This window comes from Grammomys surdaster, unplaced genomic scaffold (assembly GCF_004785775.1).
Source record: "Grammomys surdaster isolate TR1022 unplaced genomic scaffold, NIH_TR_1.0 126158, whole genome shotgun sequence".
In the NCBI taxonomy this organism is placed as follows: Eukaryota; Metazoa; Chordata; class Mammalia; order Rodentia; family Muridae; genus Grammomys; species Grammomys surdaster.
Window position 1 is genome coordinate 7,257,087 of NW_021620966.1, and position 22,783 is coordinate 7,279,869.

General features: G+C 33.5%; 1 protein-coding gene across 4 annotated transcripts in view; it reads left to right on the forward strand.

The window, feature by feature from the left end:
• The window catches only part of Col11a1 (collagen type XI alpha 1 chain), a 198,833-nt gene that overhangs the window by 139,412 nt on the left and 36,638 nt on the right, over positions 1–22,783 (forward strand). For all 4 annotated transcript variants that reach the window (XM_028757393.1, XM_028757395.1, XM_028757392.1 and 1 more), the window contains 10 exons: positions 1,504–1,557; positions 2,736–2,843; positions 3,235–3,324; positions 3,599–3,652; positions 9,202–9,309; positions 13,868–13,975; positions 14,765–14,818; positions 16,599–16,652; positions 17,109–17,216; positions 22,231–22,284. In XM_028757393.1, coding sequence (XP_028613226.1) covers positions 1,504–1,557; positions 2,736–2,843; positions 3,235–3,324; positions 3,599–3,652; positions 9,202–9,309; positions 13,868–13,975; positions 14,765–14,818; positions 16,599–16,652; positions 17,109–17,216; positions 22,231–22,284 — 792 coding nt within the window. The remainder of the gene's footprint in view (positions 1–1,503; positions 1,558–2,735; positions 2,844–3,234; positions 3,325–3,598; positions 3,653–9,201; positions 9,310–13,867; positions 13,976–14,764; positions 14,819–16,598; positions 16,653–17,108; positions 17,217–22,230; positions 22,285–22,783) is intronic.

The following is a 22,783-nucleotide window of genomic DNA, read 5'->3' on the forward strand; positions in this document are numbered from 1 at the left end:
AAATAATTGGCTATAGCTTGGATGTCTACTAGTGAAATCTAGAGAAGGCTGTATATTACCTACTTCTCACATGACGGAGCAGATTCTTCTTGTGAGGACTGAGGGAAGCCTGGGAACTGAAGGAGCTTTGGTTTAAAAAATGTTATCCAAGCATCCATGTATCATACAGAAAAATTGCTGGAGAATCACAGCCAGAAATCTCTCTCCATGCTGAGATGAAATGGCACCAGACATTATTGGTACTGTCCAATCGAGACTTCTCAATAAGGACCAGGCTTCCTGAACCCTGACACATCACCAATTTACAGCATGGGGCAAATGTTAAAGTTTGCCAGTATGCTGTATATAATTTCAGTAATAGAGGTTGTTGACATAATTCAGGGAGCACTATGTATATGTGCATACATGTATACATTTATATGTGCACATATACTATATCCATATTCATACATGTGGTGAACAAATATGTAAATGTGTATTTATATGTGCATGTACATAGCATCTAGTCTGACCATTGATTTTCAAACTCACCAGTCATTTCAATGTTATAACTAGAAAATATTAAATACATTCTCTGATAATATTCTCCAGAATGACTTAGTCTTGCCATTGAGACGGTAGCAAAGTAGAAGTTTCGTGATCTTAAGTCAAAATTTAAAATAGGAGAAATGTACTTCCTTTCTCTGTAATATGAACTTCAATAATAAAAGTAAATACTTATTTACTTACCAATATTTTTGTTATAAATAATTCAATTGTAACCTTTCTTAGTAGTGATACAAAAGAAGAATGACCAGATTCTATTTGTTTCTGCTTTGTTTATACTCTTTCTATATTTTACTGATTGATAGCATTGTAAATGCTATTTCCTTTTATTTGGAAGTCTTTTCCATTCAGTTTTCATTTTTTTCTTTTTCTTTTTTTCCCATACATATATTTCCAACTTTCAAATGTAGATTATAAGGCTTTAGAAAGGAATCTGTCATAATAAAATCCCATGAAAAAGGTAATCCATGATCCTGCAGAAATGTATATCCTATAACATATTCCCAAAACCTGTTATATTGAACACTGTTCACCAGTGATATCAACCACCTCATATTTATTGATTGGAGTATTTGAAAAGTGTAAGGAATAGTACTGTTAAAGCTAAAATGATTATTAATCATGCAAACTATTGTCTTCATAAATATGTTTTACATATCATATATATTTTAAACATTGCTTGGTACAGCAGTGATAAAAATACAGTTTTCTTCCATCTTCCTTTTATAGCAGAGTGTTTTATTTTATTGAAAATATTAATTGCACTGTGATGCAAAAAAATGAAAGTAGAGTATTTTGGACATTTATAAAAATAAATAGTGTCTCATAACATTTGAAATGAATAATTTTTAGCCAAAATGAAACATTTGCTTAACATGTTATTCAATTATTTTGCAGGATTTAAATTTTTGCTTTATTATAAATATAGCTTTTATACATTGTACTTTACTTTCTTAGGGATTTCAAGGCAAGACCGGTCCCCCTGGGCCAGGAGGTGTGGTAGGACCACAGGTATGTCTCTTTGTTTTTCTAGCAATTTTTTATCTTTTAAAATTTTTAGTAAGTTGACTTAAATGTTTAAAATTTCAGCAAAAATAATTTATTATTATTATTGCTATTATTTTGGGTTTGCTTAAAACAAGTTCTCAAGACATACAAACTGGCTTTAAACTTGTTATATAGCTAAGAGTGACTGTGGAAATGTGTTTCCATATTAATAAGTTAAAGAGTTTCAGTAATTACAGATAAGGGAATTTAAACATGGAAATGTATGCAAAAATGCAGTTGTGTTCTTTTCCCACATCAAAACCAACCAAACAAAAAAAGATATAGTATTTTGGGGATGCTATCCCACAAGCAACTGCAATATATGTTCTGACTTTTAAAAGTCTCAACTGTTAGAATTTTTCTCAGTATGTTTTTAATTATTTAATTATGTTGAAATGTTTAAAGTGGTCATTTTGCTGTGGCAACAGAGGACAGCTGTACACCATTTCCTCTATACACTGAAATCTTTTCTTACCCCAGTCTTAAAGGACAAATAGTTGAGCTGGAATTTCTCCTCAGCATTTGCTGTAACTTCAGGCATCTGGCTTTTCAGTACAACTTTCAGTTCAAACTCATGAACTGGACTTGAGGATCCCTTACTGTACCACCTTAGACTGGGTCAAATGAATATGAACTAATTATTTGGGCGGCGGGGTGCCAGTGTCAAGGAAATTTCAAAGACAACTGCTTCATTTGTTTGGAATCCCAGGGACTCTGCGTTATTATTGAGCTGTGAGTGATCCCTTTAGTATTCTCCAGAGTGGCATCAATGCCTCTGTATTGTAAAGTTCTCTCGACACCTCATATAAAAAGAGGAAGAAGGTGAAACTGTCATTTATAACATGAAGTTTTAAAGAGCAATCGGGCTAGCTCTTAAGTTACTCTAGTATTGGAAAAAGAAATTATCCTTGCATACTTCATATAGTTCCCTGGCACATCTGGCTATTTTCACCAAGATTTCAGTAAGCTTTTCAAACACTTGTCAGATACACTCCTTTCGTTATGTTTCTGGAGTTGTTCTGTTGCCCATCACAAAAATAAAGGAAAATGATCCCATGAAGGCGAGTAATCTCTGTGTTTGCTTCCTATTTATTTGCCCAACTGAAAGGATACTCTAATATGGCTTTTCTTGTCTCATTTAGGGGCCAACTGGTGAGACTGGTCCAATAGGTGAACGTGGACATCCTGGCCCTCCTGGTCCTCCTGGCGAGCAAGGACTTCCTGGTGCTGCAGGGAAAGAAGGTGCAAAGGTACCACCAGCCCACGGACATTCTCTGACTCAAAGCTTCAGTGTATTCCTCATCATTTACCATTGGAGTTCTATGCTTTTCATAATACTCAATATCAGAACAGTATTCCATGAAGAAATTTCACATGAAGTTATTGTTATTTAAAGTCATTACTAAATAATAACACAAGAATCATTTTATTGACCATAATATTACCAGTTTATGTAAACAGTTACATCTGATGATTACTCTTTATTTTAGTATGCAAGGAACTCCTAATGACAGCCTTTAATTAAATTACAATCAAGTTCTACTTTCATATTTTCTTTAATTAACTATAAAGATACTGCTTTGTTCATAGAAACCTGTGTAGAAATTACACTTTGCAGATGACGTGTATTAAATCTCTCAGGGCGATCCCGGTCCTCAAGGTATCTCAGGGAAAGATGGACCAGCAGGAATACGTGGTTTCCCGGGTGAAAGAGGCCTTCCTGGAGCCCAGGTAGGGTCAACATATATGCCCAGCATGTAGATAAAATTTTTGCTCAGAAGCTTTTTTTCCCTGAGCTTAGCCTGAGAGTCATGAGTAAATAAGTCATAAGTAAATATATATACATATAAATACATACATATATATTTCACAATCTTAATATACATGCATATACCCGCATGTGTTTGTTTCTAAAAAAAATGTAATTTCCATTTTGTCAGTCATACATCGCCTACTTCTCGTGAATTCATAAGGATTCAATTGCGCTCTGTTTTCCCTTTCTCAGGGTGCACCTGGGCTGAAAGGAGGAGAAGGTCCCCAGGGCCCACAGGGGCCAGTTGTAAGTATGATGATAATGGATAGCCATGTTGTCCATAGTCACAAATTACAGCTCCTTTGTCATTACTCACCTGCTGTGATCCCATGGTGTGGGAGAAGGAAACAGGTGTCAATCAAAGCACTCAATATCTGTTTTCTGCTAATTGTGGGCACTGATGAGTGCAGGAGCAGAAGTGTTCAGGAGTTTGGAGGGATTTGCCCTGGCAGGAGATAAGGAACTGTCTTAGTGTTTTCAACAACGTATATCAGAACTGTAAGCAAGAGAAAATCATCAACAGAAAAAACCTGGAGAGGTTAAGGTTTGAGTTTGTCTTCTTATTCAGTCTCTCATTTAATAATTAATCATAAAAGCTTCAATTTTCATATACATTATATTCTGTCTGATTTAAGTGCTTGATGAGACTTGAATTTTTCAGTGATATAAAAATATCAAATAAAAATGAAAAGGTGTCATTTCATGGGCCAGTAGTGACTTTACACAGCTCTGTCACATCATGAAATACTAGGCTGTGAGCAAGTGCCAGTTTAGCTTCGCTTTTATTCCTGGAGATGTGTGTAAACTGCAGAGAAACACAGTATGAAGCTCACATTTTTTAAAGCCACCATTGTTCTCCGCAATGCTGTGAAGCATCACCATCGCACGCAACATGTCACATTTAGAAGCCTGCTTTCATTTTATCTTCTGTCTCCTAGTTAAGCCTTGTTAATCATAGCCACAGTACTTCATCTTCATTTCTATCACCATGTCCTTTGTTAAGTCCTTTTGTCCTCTTCCTGACGAAGTTTTCACTCTTCCCCATGACTCCATTCATTTTGTTACCCATCCTCTCTCAGTTCATTTCCCAATAGTAGTAGAATATGATGAGTTTAACATACTTCCTTAACTATGCCATTATCTTATTGAACCACATTTGTGGGTTTATACAGCCTTCAGAATCCACTTAACAATCGTGGTCAACAAATCTTCATGATGTAGTCCTAAGAACAATGACAGGCCTATATCATTATTCATATTGTCATTTGTTTCTCAGCCATGTGATATATTGACATCCTCATGTTTATCAAATCTGTATACTCTTTGAAAGTATTATACAACCTATTATTCAGCTCCGTGGAATCTACCACCTTCTTGTGACCACTGAAGTCATCATTGAACTCACATTCACAAACCCATTGCATGTGCTTGCATGTGTGCACGTACACACTTAAATGTATAAATATATAAAACGAGGATTTTAAAAGTCACAATGTGAAGACTGACAAAAGCCTCTTGCCTGTGCTTTTAATTAATTTAGTAATTATATGTTATTTTATTTACTAACTCAGGGCTTGTTGTTATTCTGGAAATGGTAGCATTTTCTTTATATGCAGAAAGCAAACACATGAGAGGAAGCAGAGAAGTTCCTGAAGTGCATTTCCAACATTTTCCAACTTGTAGTGTGCATGACTTTACGACAATATTGTTGATTTCTCTTTCATCACTAAACCTCAATGTTTTGGATTCTTATTTTTTTCTTTGTGAACTATTTCTCCTTGTCATGTCTTCAACAGCGTACATGTCTCTTTGTCATAACTCTTTCTTGTCTCATTTTCCTCTCTTTATTGTGGTGCTTTTTGTTTCTTTTTCAGATGAGATAAGAGATTTAGAATAATGGCCCTGATGACTCTTGAGCCATGTGTTCCAATTGTTCTTAAGAACAAAGCTACTACACCCAAGGAGTGTCAATCTGTATACAGACGTGGTCAGGGCAAAATATTGCATCAAATAGTACAAAATGCTGAGCTAGTCACTCAAGTTTTATACTACAAATTCTAATAACACTTGATATTTCATCTAGGCTTTTATTTTATGTGATTTAAAGTATTTTGTTAGGAGAGTGTAATGACTTCATAGTATTGTAATGAAGATCACCTTGCTCACCATCTAAAAATGGAAATACAATTTTCTTTTCTGTATACATAGCATTGGATCATAAGAGATTGCAGTGTTTGTTTTTCCTCAGTGGGCCTTATTTACACTGAATGCTGATGAGCTGACTTGTCTGACTTCTACTTTTATATGCTTTATAAAACTTTCCTTGAATTTGAAACAAACAATGAAAGTAACTAATAATATAGGTTCTTTAGTATCTCCTTTTGTGCAAAGGTTAGAGAAACAGCCCCATTCTCTCTAGTCCAAGGCTACACACCAGTGCCAGAGCTTCTTGCTTTTTTTACCATTACAAGGATTACAGGAATATATAGCAATTGTTTAAAAGGACAGGTTGTACAAACAGAGTAAAGATAACATAAAAATAAGAAACTTAGTAGAAGGTTTAAATATCAGAAAGTGTTAAAGCATAGTCGCTTTCGAAATTAAGAAACATGAAAATACCTTTTCTATAGTAGTTAATGTCTAGTATGGAACTGTGTTCATAGGAATAAAAAGTAGAAATAACGTTGGCAAACCTTTTAAACTGCATGATCCATTGCTATCTAAATCAAAAAGTACAAAAATGATAGTTATGTAAGGTTTTTATTTTTATTTTTTTATAAATTGCCGTTTCTGTCAAAACACAAGAATACAATAATGCTTTGTGAAATATTCTGTCTTCTACTTAACAACATGACCTTAGTGGCACAATAGAACTTTGTCATCTTTAGTGACTTCTATCAACTTTCAGTTTTGTTACTACTAAATGATATATATGTCTTTTAAGTATAGAGCTGCCTGGGCATAATTATTTAAAATCAATTGCATTCCTGTTGTCAGATAAGCATTTCCTAAAGATCTTTAGGTACATCACAATACTAAACATTTCATGAGCCGGATCTTTGGCAATTTCTGTTCCTGTTTTATTGGTGAGAAAATGAGCCTAAAACAATTTAGTAAAGATCAGAAAAGTATTGGTTCCAGGGCTGGAAAGAGAAAGATCACACTATCAATTGACACATTTATTTATGGAAAGCTTTGTTGTGTTGGTAGCTACCAAAAGTGCTTGGTCATTGTAAAAATTTTTGAACACTTAAAGTTTAACCTGCACACACACACACACACACACACACACACACACTCACAAACACACATACATATGTATATATGTGTGTGTGTATGTGTGTGTGTGATACATAATTGTTTTGTTCACATAACGATTTAGCTTACTGCACAGAATATTTATATTTATTATTATCAAACAAATATCTAAGCTTTATGAAAAATATTAAGCTTGAGAATGAGTTTGGCAAAGCTGTTTCATAGTGTCCTGTGAGCACAGACTCCCTTTGTACTTGTGATGAATTTATAAACAGGACCTTCTTCTGAAATTGGGATGAAACTAAAGAGAGTACTTGAATGTTGTTAAATTAGAAAGTTTCATTTGTTCAAGGCTGTCTGAGACAATTAAGTATTTTCAACTTTGCTGTACATCATTTGTTTAATCAATAGGTACCATCAGAGATTATCACTTTGCATTTATTTGTAGATAAGATGAAATCAGTGTTGACCCTTTAATTGTTACAGATAGCTATGCTTAGAAATTTTTCATAATAACTAGTAGAAAAAATGGATTGGTGTTGTACATTAGGGCACAGGTATATACCAAAAAGCCCCTTCGTTTTGTCTTCCCATCATATGTTTTAGTGCTGATGGGATCCGACAAGATCATGATAAATATTTTAACTATAGAAAAGCAATATATTATGTTATTAATTTTAATGCAGCCTCCAAAATGAAGACAATCATCTAAAATTTAATCTTAAGAATGCTTTAAGGCAGAAAGTAAAGTAGTTTGCTTTCTAATAATAGTATGTAACATCTACACACTCTGTACATATCCTTAGATTCAAATCAGCGTTCTGTCCTCCCTTGAGATACATGAAAATTATGTACAACATTTGGGTTAATTTTAAATATTGAGCATACTTTACTTTCAACAAACACATTTTTCCAAACTAAAAGCCACAAGTTCATGTCAATCATAATACATCAAAGTAGAGTAAAGCATACATACTTTGATTTTACTACACCATCTAATTAGGAACCTACATATTCAGTTAACCTACAAATGCAAATTTCTGTTGACTACATTTTAGTGACTGAGTATTCAATGATGTCCAATATTCTACCTGATTCATTAAAGGACAAATGCACATCATTAATATAATGACATTTAATTATTTCTATTGCCATTTATGTTATTTTATATGTACATATAGACTTATATGTATATGTTTTATGCATAAGTATATACATATTTGTACACATAGAGTTATATATACATAAACAAATATGTATATAAATATAAAATATATAAAATTATATATATATATATTTAAAGAGAAATATAGGGGAATAAAGATACACTCACAAATGCACACATATTTAATATATACATATTTTAAAAAACATATATATATATATATAACAAAATATTAAATGCAATTTTTCTTGCATCTAGGCCCTCATAGTTATGATTTGCAATATTTGATTAATAAGCAGGTAATTTTCACAGCTCTTCACTAATTATTATATAATGACATTTTCTGAAATTTTTTTATGTAATTCTATCTCATATATGATACTCTTACTTTAAATCCAGCTTTGATAAAGATTTTTCAAAATTATTTTGCTTGTATAGCCCATTGTTTGAAGTTATCAAGTGCCACATTGATTTATAAAATTTTCAAGAGAAAAATATGTTTTCATGTTACTTTTTCCTTTTACAATATCAAATTTGAAAATTTTCAATTTATTTAATAGCTTTTAAAAATACTTAAATGAGAAGTACTTTGTCACAAAATAATTTTGACAGAAATTCATATCAAAAATATTTAAGTAACAAATTTGTCTATTATCTACAGGCAATGGGCACCTTAGGGATACTGAGTGGGTATTAAATTCAAAGAGTTTCCCAGAGCATAACCATTGATGTATTGACATCCTCAGAGAGAAGTAGTGAGAGGTGTCACATAGATAGTGTTGAGGAGGTTCTAAGATTAGAGTCCTTCATTATAATTTTTTAAACCAAAGTGAAAATGAATGAAAAAAAATTAGTAAATTGCTTACAGGTTCTTTCTCAGCAAAAATTCCAAAGTCTGAGCTAATGGTTAGTAACTTTAGTATATAGTGTATATTTGAGAACATGTTAGCTCAACTTTTGGATTTAAAGAAAAAAATATTTAGCAAATTTGAATAAGACCAGAAGGTAGTAAGGTGTGATGAGCAGATCTGTTAATCCTTTGTGATATAAGAAGAAAATTATGCAAGGTTCAATACAAATCTTATACAACACTGTGTATAGTTATGAACACAGGTTTTCAAAGCTACCATCTCAAACTAGAACTTTAGGGTATCTTTCAATTCACTGAGTTTTTAAAATATCAACATCTCTTCTTTAGTATAGGAATTAGGGTTTAGCCCTTCATGTGGTATCTACTTGTGAGCTCTTAAAATATTTCAAATTTAGCTTGATAATTTTTAGTAGATGATATATTTATTGTTAAGGAAGTGACTCTCATGGCAGTATTTGTTTTCACTATGAATAACAAGATATCCTTGTTCTCCTGTTCTAGGGCTCTCCTGGAGAGCGAGGCTCAGCAGGCACAGCAGGCCCAATTGGTTTGCCAGGACGTCCAGGCCCCCAGGGCCCTCCTGGTCCCGCTGGAGAAAAAGGTGCTCCTGTAAGTAATACTGAGGGGAAAATATAGGACACTGCCAACCTGCACACATGATTACTTTTTATTTGAGGATATTAGCTCTTCACACCTCACTGCATTTTCCCTGCAGATGTGCCTGGCATAGCAAGACAGCTCCTTGTATTCTGACAATAGAGAAACTTTGAAATTCAATTAGGCAAGATGGCATTTCCCCACAAGTTATGAAGCCCTGATATCTGTGAGGGAGTGGAATGTTATTAATGTAAAAGGCTTCTAATTTTGCTCATTTAAAAAGTAAAATGGGAGTTTTGATTAAATTTTACATACCTTGCTGCTTTATATTTGAAAAATATGAACTTTTTATGCCTCTTGGAATGCGAGCTTCATCTCCAGGTTTTCCATAGCTCATAAATGTTCCCCTCAGGACATATTTGAACTTCTCCTGGAGGTTGAGTTTTGCTCTGTAGTAACTGAGATGGGAAACATCTGATTACTGCATGTTATAGTTATTGGATTTAAAAATTTTGTATCTCAACTACTGTGGACTTTAGTCAATTCATTAGTTTTGTCTCTTTCATTTCTGTCTTTGCGTCAATCATATTGAATTTTATAAAGCATGCTCTCATCGTTCAATACACAAAGTAATTAAATCAGTATAGATTAAACACATTAGTGTGTGAAGCTGCACATAAATACAGTTTGATACTTTTTCCTGTAAAGTGTGAGATGCACAATTGAGTTTAAACTTGTAACTAAAAATATGACTGCCCTTTAATTACTGTCTTTGGCTTTAGAAATGGAATTATACTCATTGTTTATACATCTTCTTTCATTACCCTGCCCTCATATGTAAGCACTTCAGTCTTTTCAGACCTGAGATAGAATTCTACCCCGAATAATTTAATATAAACAGTAATATACTGAGCACTGATGTGGAAGCTAAGAAATCCACAATGGTGGCTCTCAGGAAGCCCTTGTTTATACTCACCTACGACAATGAAAGACTAAGAGAGAGTGGGAAAACTCCTTTTATATCTTTCTACTTCCATAATAATGAACCCAATTGGTTCCTAATACCATTCATTTATCTTTGTTCTTATGGACTCATCACCTTCATCAGGCCACACCTTTAATCATTGCATGACAGTGACATATTCAATATGTTTTTGGGGGAACACTTCCAAACCATGATAGTCCTGCTAATTTTTTTTATTTGTAATTTATTCAGAAAGTTGGAATGGTACCTTTACACTATTGGATATAACTTTTGCTTTGAAGTAAAAGCATATTGTAGATCTTTGCTGAGAAATAATCTAAGGCCATATGTTCTACAGTATGTAGGTCACTGGGAAGAAATGGCCTCAATGTCTTTGATTCCACTTAATTAAAAAATGTAGGCCATATATATCTTGTACAATGATGTATGAATACAGATAAAAGGGACTGTGTTACATTTCATACAAATTGAAAATATAAGTTCTATGATGATAATGCATTCAATCCTTTGATTTAAATAGAATACGTATTTGATTTATAAACTAAAATACTGAATACCAAAGTCAAAAGCACTGTCAGTTATTTTAAAAATTAATTTAGAGAGACTGATGAAAAATATTTAAGTAGACTAGGGTCCTACAAGTCTTGACCATTGGTGATATCCTGGATCACAGACCATGAAATCTTTGCACAAATAATCTCTCTCATTTTTCCAAACCTAGAGCTACAGTATTGTACTTTAGTACTGAGGAAAGCTAACTGGTGGCTACTGAATTAAGCAGTATTTTACGGAAGCATGTCAGCTTATGTACCTTATCAGAATCTAGCTGTGGTGGTGTTAAACTACCCACAGATACCTGTGGAAAAGACTTGCAAGATCATATGAAAATGTTGGCCAAAATGTTCACTACATTTTCTGTTTTCCTATATTCAACTATCAGTTTTGGCCTGAGTTAAAAAAAAATTAAGCGGTTAGTTCTCTGAAGATACAGGTTTCTATGGAAAAAAAGATGAGAGATACTGTGTGGAAGTCAAGTTCATAGTTCAGCCTTCAACCACTCAGCATCCTGAAAGAAAAATAGACTGGAAAACAAAATACAAAACTGCACAGAATACCTCCTGATGGTAATAATCATGGCTGAAACGGGACCTCCAACTTAGCAGTCAAGTTAGAATCCTTGGGAGGTGGGATTGGAAAGGGAAGATAAAACCTCTTTCAATTTATTATTGCAGAGAGATATTTTGATTAGGAAACTTATTATTAAAGAAAACTATGATTTCCGTAGACAGTTATACTCCTGAATGAAGAAAAGTGGACTATCAAGGTATACAGTCTGTGCATGTGGCTTACCTTAGGTTAGCCATGAGACTCAAAGAAGGATCTATCTAAAGGCACAGATAGGAGTGAATGGAATTCCTCTCATACTGTCATACCATATTATCATACTCATAATATCATATATTTCTTTATTCCCAATAAAAATAAAATAAATGAGAAAAGACTATATTAAAGAAAACAATGTGCAAAAACTGCAAAATTTGAAGTTGAATAATCTTCTGACCTCCAGCTAAGCAGATCTGAGAGCTCAGTTCTCTCCTTTATTTAGTTCATGATTAGAATTAAGTTCTTAACATCAGAGCCTATTTCCCATGTCTGAAAATATGACAGTCTTAGGAATTTGAGGATTGTGTGCAGTTACAGTTCTGAAGCATCAGAGGGAATGTGATATTTTCACTGAATTACCAGTTGTCATCATTATGTGAAGCAGACTGTGATAAAAAGAGATGAAGCCATGACCATTGAATTGTGCAGAAGAGCTCTTGAGTGAGGGGAGATGAATTCTAAGAATTGTGATATTAATTGAGTTCTATAAAGTTAACAAAGTGTAACTAGGTTTGTAGCAGATATATTTTGTTCCTCTTATCATTAAATGTCTTCAGGTCCCAGTAGGGACTAGGTCAAGGTAGTGTCTTAATATTTTTCCTATTTGCGTCATAAAATCCTCAGACAAAAGTAATTTTTAGGAGAAAGGGCTTAACACACAGTTCAAGGTACCCACAATCATAGTGTGAAAATCAAGATTGCAAGAGTTTGAGGCAGCTGATCCCTTTGCATGTCTATCAGAAGCAGAGAATGAAAGATGAATGCCTGCTTACTGCCTAGTCACCATTCTCCATCCTATGATGGTCTAGAATACACCAGCCCAGGAATGGTGTCCACCATGGTGGCCAAGACTTTCTCCCTCAATTAATGTAATCAAGACATTCCCAGGGTCTTCTCCTAGGTAATTCTGACTTCTGTAAGAAGACTTAACACTAACCATCATAGTGTGAGGCATGGGATCACTTCAAAGAATGATAAACAAATAAATTCACCTAATGATGTAAGTGATATGGCCTGACTAGCTCTTCACTTGTAGTGGAGAAACGAAGTGGAAGGAAGGGCAAGACCTGAATATAGAAAGACAGTAAGTGATTCCAGTAGCTCTGGAAAGGATACAAATATTTGACAAGTTTCAGTGAAGAAGAAAATCAAAATGCTTTTAAATTACGAAATAAGTTAGGAGATGATCCGAATGAACCCTGGAGCTAATGGCTTTCTTAGCAGTTCTGTGGCCCTGGGTTTGATACCTACCTCTCCCAAACTAGTGTTTTAAGGAGGTAACTGGAGACACCATTAGTATAAGGGGTCAGGAGACTGGGAGATGAGTGTGTGACACAGAGTTAGGACAAGTACTTGTAGCTTCTCAGTTAACGCAACAAGAGAAAACCTACTAAATACAATCAAAAGCATTGCCTTCTTCAAAACTGATGGAAATGCTAGAATTGGGAAATACATTATTTTAAAAACCCAAAGAATACTTTTCATGATTGGAGAGGTTGTTTTTATCAGTCAATCGCTACCTTTTCATTGTACAAAAGTTTAGAGTTAGAAAAAAATAATGCTACTCTCAAAGAGGCAAAACAAAAACAAAAACAAAAAAGAAACTTACGGAGAGAGACACAACACATGTTGTTTGCTGTCAGAAAAAAAACGGATATGAATTAACATATCTCATCTCATAGAATTTACAAAGCACTTGTAAAAATGGTAACTGGGTGCATATAAATCCTATCATAAAATTTTATTTATGTTTGAGTCTAACATCATTACTGTTGGGAAGACAAGGTATAGGTTTAGAGTGTTCCCAGAGACAGTAGACATCTGATTTGCAAATATTTGCTTGGGAAAAATAGTTTTTAAAAGTATTTTCTCAGTTGCATCTAATAAATTTTATAGAGTGTAGCCAGAGGCTGATAAATTATTAAAAGGGACATAAGTTTTCCTGGCATTATTAGTTACCTACAGAGGAAACTTCATTGTTTCTGCTTGCTGGTTGCAGCTTGAAATTTGTTTCCCAGAAAGATTAAATAATTTCTTTAGAGATTTGTAGTTGTGTGTATTTGTGCATTTGTATTTGCACACTGGCGGGGATGCATGTGCAGGTCTTTCTATTTTATATACGTATGCATTATTTTTTAAGCATGTGCAACCTTCATTGGGTTTCTTGAAGAAATTTAATGGTATCTTTTACTTTCAATGCAGGGAGAAAAGGGTCCCCAGGGCCCTGCAGGTAGAGATGGGGTCCAAGGTCCTGTGGGTCTCCCAGGGCCTGCTGGTCCTGCTGGCTCTCCTGGAGAAGATGGAGACAAGGTTGGTGTTATTGTTCCCCTTAGTGTATTCTATCCAAAAATCTTAAGTGTTTACTCAGGATCTCTACAGTGAATCAAAAATTAAATGTAAAGTGGAAGATTTGTGATTTTATCTTTTTTAAACTTTGATATTTTTTATATACTTAAAAGCATATAGAGTAAATACACAAGGTAGACTAAGAGAACAATAGTTTCATATTTTTAAAAATATATTTCTTAAAGAAGTGTAAATTGAAAATAATTATTAGTCTGTGTTTGGTCCTGATAATTTGTGCCACAAGAATTAAAACAGTTTATAGTTACATTATTAATCCTTTTTATCAGCATATAATTAAATGTTCCCAGCATTTTATGCAAAATGTGGGATTTCATTGTTTTTCAACTTAGTTTTTAATTTTATTGTAATATGTAAAAAATATGAAATATTTTTGTAGTCTTGTTACTTTGAAAACTTGGAGAAAAGATAAAACATACATTTGATTACCATTTCCTTATAGGTATAGAGATCAATGTAATTCCACTGTCAATTTATGGTGGTGATATTCAGGGCAAAGTTGGTTTTTCAGCTGAATTTCTGGTTGGAGCTCTCAGCCTTATCCTGACTTGGTCTTTCTATGAATTGATCAGTTACAGAAAAACAGAGTCAGAGAAAACATTTATATTAAAACCATGGTTTTTAAATTCTAGTATTTAATTGCATTAAAGAACAATGTTAGAGTTTAATGATAGTGACGGGACAGCTGGCATGATAACTTGGAAATTAGCTTTAACATGAATCTTTTAAACACAGGGTGAAATTGGAGAACCCGGCCAAAAGGGCAGCAAAGGTGACAAAGGCGAAAATGTGAGTTCCTTACCCTACGGTGAGGGAGCATCATTCCTGGTCCATTTATGTGGACACATTTCTATAGTAACACTTAACTGTAGCACATTTTTGTTATAGTAGTTGTTTTACTGTGAATTTAAGTAGAAATAACTTCAATATGTATCTTTTGATTTATCTGAAGTAGTAACCAAGGAACTTTTATCCTAATACAAATATATGGTAAAAGGGTTTGGGAGATGCCTTAGAAAGCAAGGGTTCTTGTTGCTTTAGCATGCAGACCAATGTAGAGATCCCTGAACACACTGACAATGCAGGAGCAGCTGTCAGTCAGTCTAGGTTTGAGCTCTGTGAGAGACCATTACTTAGTGAAGTAAATCAGAGTTATAGGACATCTTACTCTGGTTTTTCCTGTGTGTATGTACATACAGTACATATACAACACGGGCATCTTATTCTGTCCTTTTCCTGTGCATACATACATACAGCACAGATGCAACACACTCAGACATCTTACTTTGTCTATCACCTATACATATGTACATAGAGCACGCATACACGCACACACACATGCACACACACATATCTGAATGTGTGAGATAAATCAAACATATTTATGTGTATATGCATATACACAAAGGTAACAATTCTCCTATATTTACTGTAGTCTTATTAAGGCAGCCTGTATTCACAAAACTGAATTTCATTTCATTCTGTAATGACAAATATTGGTTAAGATCTATAATCACACGGACATGTAAGTAGAAAAGAGAAATAATTTGAAATTTTGACATCTTACACTTCAGAATCACAGTCCATCATCAAAGAATGTCAGGGCAGGAGATTAAGGCAGGTATCTGGGAGAGGCAGCTGAGGCAGAGGCCATGGGGAAGTGCAGCTTACTGGCTTGCTTCTCCTGGTTTCCTTGTCCTGCTCTATTATACCATTCTGTAGCATAGGCCCAGTGCTAGCACTCTCACTCCCATGGGCTGAAGCTTCACACATCAATCACCTCTCAAGAAAATGTTCCAAAGGCATGCACACCATTCACTCCTATGGGTGCATTTTCTCAACTGGGGTTTCCTTTTACACATGAATTTAGCTCCTGGGAAGTTGACCAAAAGTAAAAAAAAAAAAATAATAATAATCCCTGACTTCATTAATGAAATGCTTAATTACTTAATACAAGAAAAAATAAAAAGAAATGTTCATGTATGGATGACACATAATACCTATTGAAATGAATTGTTTGAAATAGTTTTAAGCACTTAAATATGTAACATATGTGTGTGCACAGAATTCTTGATTTTCATATATCAATACATTCTATGAACAGCATCTTAGAATCCTGTTGAAAATTTAAAGTTTTTCATGTGCTCCTTCTGATATATAATCACTAGAGAAATCTCATTTTTAAAACATTTTAAAATATACATCTTGAAATTGGTTTGTTAGTAGGAGAATCTATACTTAGATATTTGTAGCATTCAGATGCAGAGTGTTTTCATGTTTTAATAAATAACAATTTAAACTTGACATACATAAACATGACATACATTTTAAAGTATATGTCTGCAGGAAATAAAATACTTGATGGTTGCCATAGTAACCATCTAAATAATGGCATCTAAAAAATACCATCTTATTTTCAAAGGAATGTAGAGATGCTTAATAGGTTTTGGTCAGCCATTGTGTTTTTGTTTGGGGTGTTTTTTTTTTGTTTTTTGTTTGTTTTTGTTTTAACTTATCTGATGACTTTAAAGCTTTGCTTTTAAGATTTCTGACTTGTATGTCACTTCAGGGTCCTCCTGGTCCCCCGGGTCTTCAAGGACCTGTTGGTGCTCCTGGAATTGCTGTAAGTATTTTTAACTATTTATTCAACAAACTTCAGTAATTTTAGTTCCCTGATTAAATTTATGAACTGTTAGTCATATATTTAGATGATGCTGTGTAATAAGTTTATTTATATGCTAAACAGTGACCCAATATAACTAGCTTTATTTTTTAAAATGGCACCATTTAAATAAGAATCAGAAGAATATAATTTAATATCTAATAAGTTTGAACATTATTAATTTACTTGACTGTATTTACTTTATTTGGTGTGACCAAATAAAATCAACTAAACTCCAGAAAAAAAGAATGCGTGTGAAGCACACAATGGCATATTTGCAGAAAAAAAAATAGGAATTGAGTCTGTTTTGTATTTATTTGATAGATCTGCTTTGAACAAATTATCAATGGCTCCATTTTTAAAATAAAGTAGTAAAGAATTTTCTCTAATACTGATCAGTATCTTGCTAATCTATAGGGAGGAGATGGTGAGGCAGGACCCAGAGGACAGCAGGGAATGTTTGGACAAAAAGGTGATGAAGGCGCACGAGGTTTCCCAGGACCTCCTGGACCTATAGGTCTTCAGGTGAGAAGCCTGCATGCTTTTCACTGACTTCTTACTCTAGATGTTCAGGGACAGAAAAACAAAGTATCTGTGTATGTGTGCCTGTGGTGATGGTGAGGGTTGTGGTGGTGTATATGTGTGTATGAGAGAAAAAGGGGGCAAGGGGAGGGGAATAGGTATGGTGAGACGGAGAGGGATGAGGGGGAGAGGGAGTTGACAAAAACACTATTGGTTTTTCATTAGGAATTACTTACTTTGAACATATGCTTGAATATGCATTTACTTTGTTTCTGCTTCAGACACATCAGGCTACACCTTGATTACCATTTTGTTTTAAAAAGTGAACCACAGTCTTGTAGCTCAAATAGTTAAAAACAAAACAAAACATTTGAAAGAGGAATTAGTATTTCAGAGGAATAACAAAATTTAAAAGAATTCGTAGTGGCAGACTAACTGCAGCAATGTCTTAATAGCAAAGTAAATAGATAATAAATCAGTGAAAATAGCAAAGGTGCAATTCTATGGTTTGTGACATGTATTTATTGTTTAATTAATATTTGTTTTTTAAATACATGTCACAAACTATGAGGAGGAGGACAACCTCATAGGAATACCAGCAAATCTCAACTAACCAGGACCCCTGAGATCTCTTAGACACTGAGCCACCAACTAGGCAGCACACACCAGCTGGTCCGAGGCACCTGACACATATAAGGTAGACAACTGCCATGGTCTGGCCTCAGAGAGAAGAGCCTAACCTTTGTGAGACTTGAGGCCTTAGGGAGTAGTGAGGCCTGGCAGGAATGGGGACATCATCTTGGAGACAGAGGGGAGGAGTAATGGGGTATGGAGCTGTGGGAGTGCAGACTTCAGAGGGTAACATCTGGATTGTAAAAACTAAAATAAATAATAAAAAATTAGAAATAATAAAAAAAACCAAACCAAATGTTAAATTGTGAAATAGGACACAAAACTTTTACATGAATTTTATGATAAACTTCTCATACAGGACACTGCATGGTATCCAGCTTATCCTTCCTGTTGTTTTTCCCTTTTGGCTGGATGATTAGTGATTCCTGCAAACTTTTAAATCACCTGTCTTCTTCCACTTGATTGTGGCATACCTGCCTATTCCTTCTTTGAGTGATGATAGCTCGGTTTTTAATGACTTTCATGTACTGTATGGATGTTAATTTTGTCACACTAGTGATTTTGCAAAAGTAAAACCACATAAATCACCTACAATTTTGTGCAGTTATAGAATATTATATGTAAGTGGGATAAATATATATGCAATTATTTTTACAAAGGGAATCAAATACGTATTAATTTTTATATAAAATATCTCTGGATGAAATTGTTCCAGTTACATTGTGATGCAATATTATAAATTACAATATAAGTATTATGGTAAATAGCCAGTGAATGGTTACTTGTTAAAATGATAAGACAATTATTCTAAATGTATAGTAGAAAATCAGAAAATCTTTACTTTCTGTTTTAACTCTGTTAGGTAGTTATAAATAGAGCCGTGAATATTGCTTATTAACATGTGTGAGAAGTAACACATTGTTAAAAATAGCAAGTAGGAATGAAAGTCAAACCGCCAATAAATTTGTAGCCAATTTTATTTCCCTTTTTCCCATTAATTTAACTGATTCTTCTCATTTAAAAGTTAAACTTTAAATCATAGCTCTCATGCTTGAAGATTTTGTCTTCCACTTTGTATTCATAGAATCAATAAAATGATCGATGAAATTAAAATCAATGAAATGTATAGAAAACATGTAATGAAAAATATTTGATGAGGTATCAAAAAACAATATAAAAATTGTAAAAAAATACTACTTTTGCTCATATATTTTTAAAAACAAATTTAAAAGCAGATAATATAGCTGGCATGTTAAAAATATATCTATATTGTTTGAGTATTTATGATGAATGATTAAATATTAGTAATTTTAGTAAACATAAATATCAAATACTAACCTCTAACTCCAATGAATTTGTACTTGGAATTTATTATTTATTTTTATAAAACATCTATAACTTTTTGAATATATGGTATATATTTAATATGTTTGTATAACAAGTATAATTCTTGCTATGAATTCTTTTTGTGTTCATCACTTATGTGTCAAGTGATTTTAAATTAAAAATATTAAAACAAATCTGCTTCATCTATGTATCACAGAACAGCTAGGACATGTGAAGACTGAGTAACAGTATCATTAGCTATTTTGTTCTTTGCAACAAGAGAATTTTATTCATTATGTCTCTATTAACTCTAATAGAAAGAACATTCTGCCTTAATTGGCTCAAAAAACAGTCAAGCATAATATAAAATACTTCTTGTTCTAATCTACTCTACTGAACTGATAGGAGTGATCATAATCATAAATTGAAGAGACCATTTCAAATCATGCTTGTAATGTGAATAAAAGAAAGCTATGTTCCAATATTTACTATAGTTCTTCTAGATATGAACTCAGAACTAAAATAATATGAACCTCTAGACAAAGATGAAAAATATATTTACCATTTTGTGTAGGGTTTTTAAGGCTTCATTAAGTTTAAGTTTCAATGCACTCTAAAGAAAATGGTCTCAAGTGAAGAGTTTACTCCATCTGTGTTAAATTGGATATTGAAGTGTTTAAGTACTGTGCTTGCTAATCTGGAAAGTTTCTGAAGTTAGAGCACTTGGATCTAATCTTTTAGTTATTTACCTCTGGCAAATTTTAGGTAGAGTGATGCTTTTCATTCTCAGTCTGATTAGTTCTTTTTTTAAAATATAATTAAAATTCTAGAAGCTGCCATCAGAAAATGATAATGATTTGAGTGTATAAGCAGATAGCTTAAATATCATACTGACATTTGAGAAAGAAAAAATGATAAAATTCATATTAAAGCATCTTTTTTGAAAGATGTGTGTCACATTGGAAATACTTACAAGTATGTCCACTAGAGCAATTTCTTTCCTTTGAGTCAGGTGCAATTAGTAGAACACAGAAACTGTTTCCTGGGCTAAAACAGGGCAGTGTAAGTTAAGTAGAATGAATTTATCAAAGGTCATCTTGGCAAATGAGTAAGCACTGCTCTGTGAACCCCGTTTCTACTCCTTACACTGGAACACTGTGGGAAGACTGAGTACAGATGCTTTGCTATGAGCTAATGGAATAACTTGCAGCTCTTACACTGACGTCCCAAACTCAGTAACTTCATTAGAATGTTAGCTTTTAGCACTGTTGCCATGTTTATTTCTCTATTAGAACGTCAGTGGGAGGAGAGGCCATTGATCCTGTCAAGGCTCGATACTCCAATGTAGGGAAATGCCAAGGCACTGTAGGTGGGAGTGGGGTGGATGGGTGGCAGAGCACCCTCATGGAGCCAGAGGAAGGGGATAGGATAGGAGGTGTACAGAGGGGAAACTGGGAAAGGGGATAACATTTGAAATGTAAATAAAATATCCAATTAAAAAAAGAACTCATACGAATTTTATAATTTCAAAATTAAAAATAATTTTGTATAGTTTATAGCATGTATATAGATAATTACATCATTAAAATCATTAAAAGCCAGCTACCACGTGTATGATTCCTGCCCAATAAGAATCACAGTATTTCCCATGCACATTCCTGAGTTAAGTTTCTGCTATGTGTGTTCGTTTGTCAGTAATTGGTTTTATACACTTTGTTCTTCACTAGAGAATTAATATTTCACACAATTTTGTAATAATTCAATTTTTTGAGTATCATAGCAAATATTGAATCTTTTTTTTATTGAGTAACTCTTTTGGTTAGTTTTACTTAGTATTAGTATTTTCCATTCAACAAATAGTTTCTGAGACTCTAGGTTTTACTTGATAATCCTACTACTTACAGGAGATTAAAAGAATCAATAAGCAAAAATTATTTCTTCAAAGTAGGCTGTGAATTTCATTTTATGAATAAAGAATAAAAAATATTGCTATGGCCAGAAGAATAAACACACACAGTTCTGTTTGGAGAATGTCAGGAGATGGAGCAGAAATGCAGTTTTCTCAGGGAGATGTAGGTAGGATGAACTCCAGAGCCACCTGCCCTGACTGCCAGAGTTTTCTCTAACACTGGGTTTCTAGTATCCATTTACTACAATCTTGTTATTACAAAAGAGCAATATTGGGAAAAAAAGAGGACATGGAAAATATAATGAGTTTTGTAACTTATAGATTTTTAATTGTGGGACTGAGATTCAAAATGTGCTTAATAACCTTACAAATATATTGGAATACAGTTTTACCAACCTGTTACCTAACTGAAAGTGTTACTTCATTAGGGCTTTTGAAAATAGCTTGTAACTATACAAAATATCAAATATGAATATAAAAATGTAAAAATTCTATGCTAGATAAAAAGAGATAGCCTAAAGGGACATAAATCAAAATTTATGTGTTTATTTATTTATTTATTTATTTATGATAAAACTCAAACACTCAAGTTAATATATTGTACAAAGCATGGATTCTACTTGTAAATATTGCCATAGATCCCACAGCATGTAGGAAACAGTTGAATGTAAGTAGTTCAGTGTATGTTTGTTTGAGTCTTAATTGCCCCACACTTATTTAACTTTGTATTTACTTACTGTTATTATAAATTAGCTAAAAGTATCTCTTTTGTTTCTGTTTTTGTCTTTGTGGTGAGTGTGTGGATATGTGAGCACAAATGAGCATAATTCATGGTGCATGAGTGTTGGTTAGAGGTAACTATTGGTTTGGTCTTGCCTTTCACTGTTTGACACACTATCTCAATGTTTGCTGCTATGTTACTACTGCCTAATAGGCCAGCAAGCTCCAAAGCATGGTCCTGTCTTTGCTTCCATCTCTGTAAAATCCCTAAGAGTACGATGTGTCTGATGTTACATAGGTTCCGGGGATGCAAACCCAGGTCCTCATATTTGTCAGCAATCTCATTAACATCTTAGACATCTTCTCTCCAACCTTCAAATGTATCTCGTAAAATGCATGAATAACTATTTTTTAATTATGTTTTCTTAGGGGTTGCCAGGCCCACCAGGTGAAAAGGGAGAAAACGGAGACGTCGGCCCCATGGTAGGTTTGTTTTCTCTAGGGATTCAGTGATACTGTGCATGTTCACAGTGCACTACAATTTGTTACTTTTAACAAAACAGTTTTAAAATTGTGCTACATTCCCTCTTAAATTCCAAGTTTTGTATTCATGCTTCATCAATAATAAGAACATGTTGACACTATTTCAAATATATAAGTCATTTTTCTTCATCCACTTTAGAATAATGTTGTATGCACACACGACACTAAGTGGTTCAAGTATTTTTTGACTCCAAATAACTTATGTGACACAATGCCACACCAGCGTTTTGTGAATCTTTTTCTTTGGACGTCGGTGTGGAATATGTAAAGAATATGTAGCATTCATGTAGGATTTCTATAATTACTAACTATGGAAGAAGATTAAAATTTATTATATTTTGTAACAAATTCTAGTTTTAATGAAAAACATATTATTAACTAGAGTATTGTAACAAATTTTTGTATTTATTATTAGAATTTTTTACTTCAAGAATTCAAC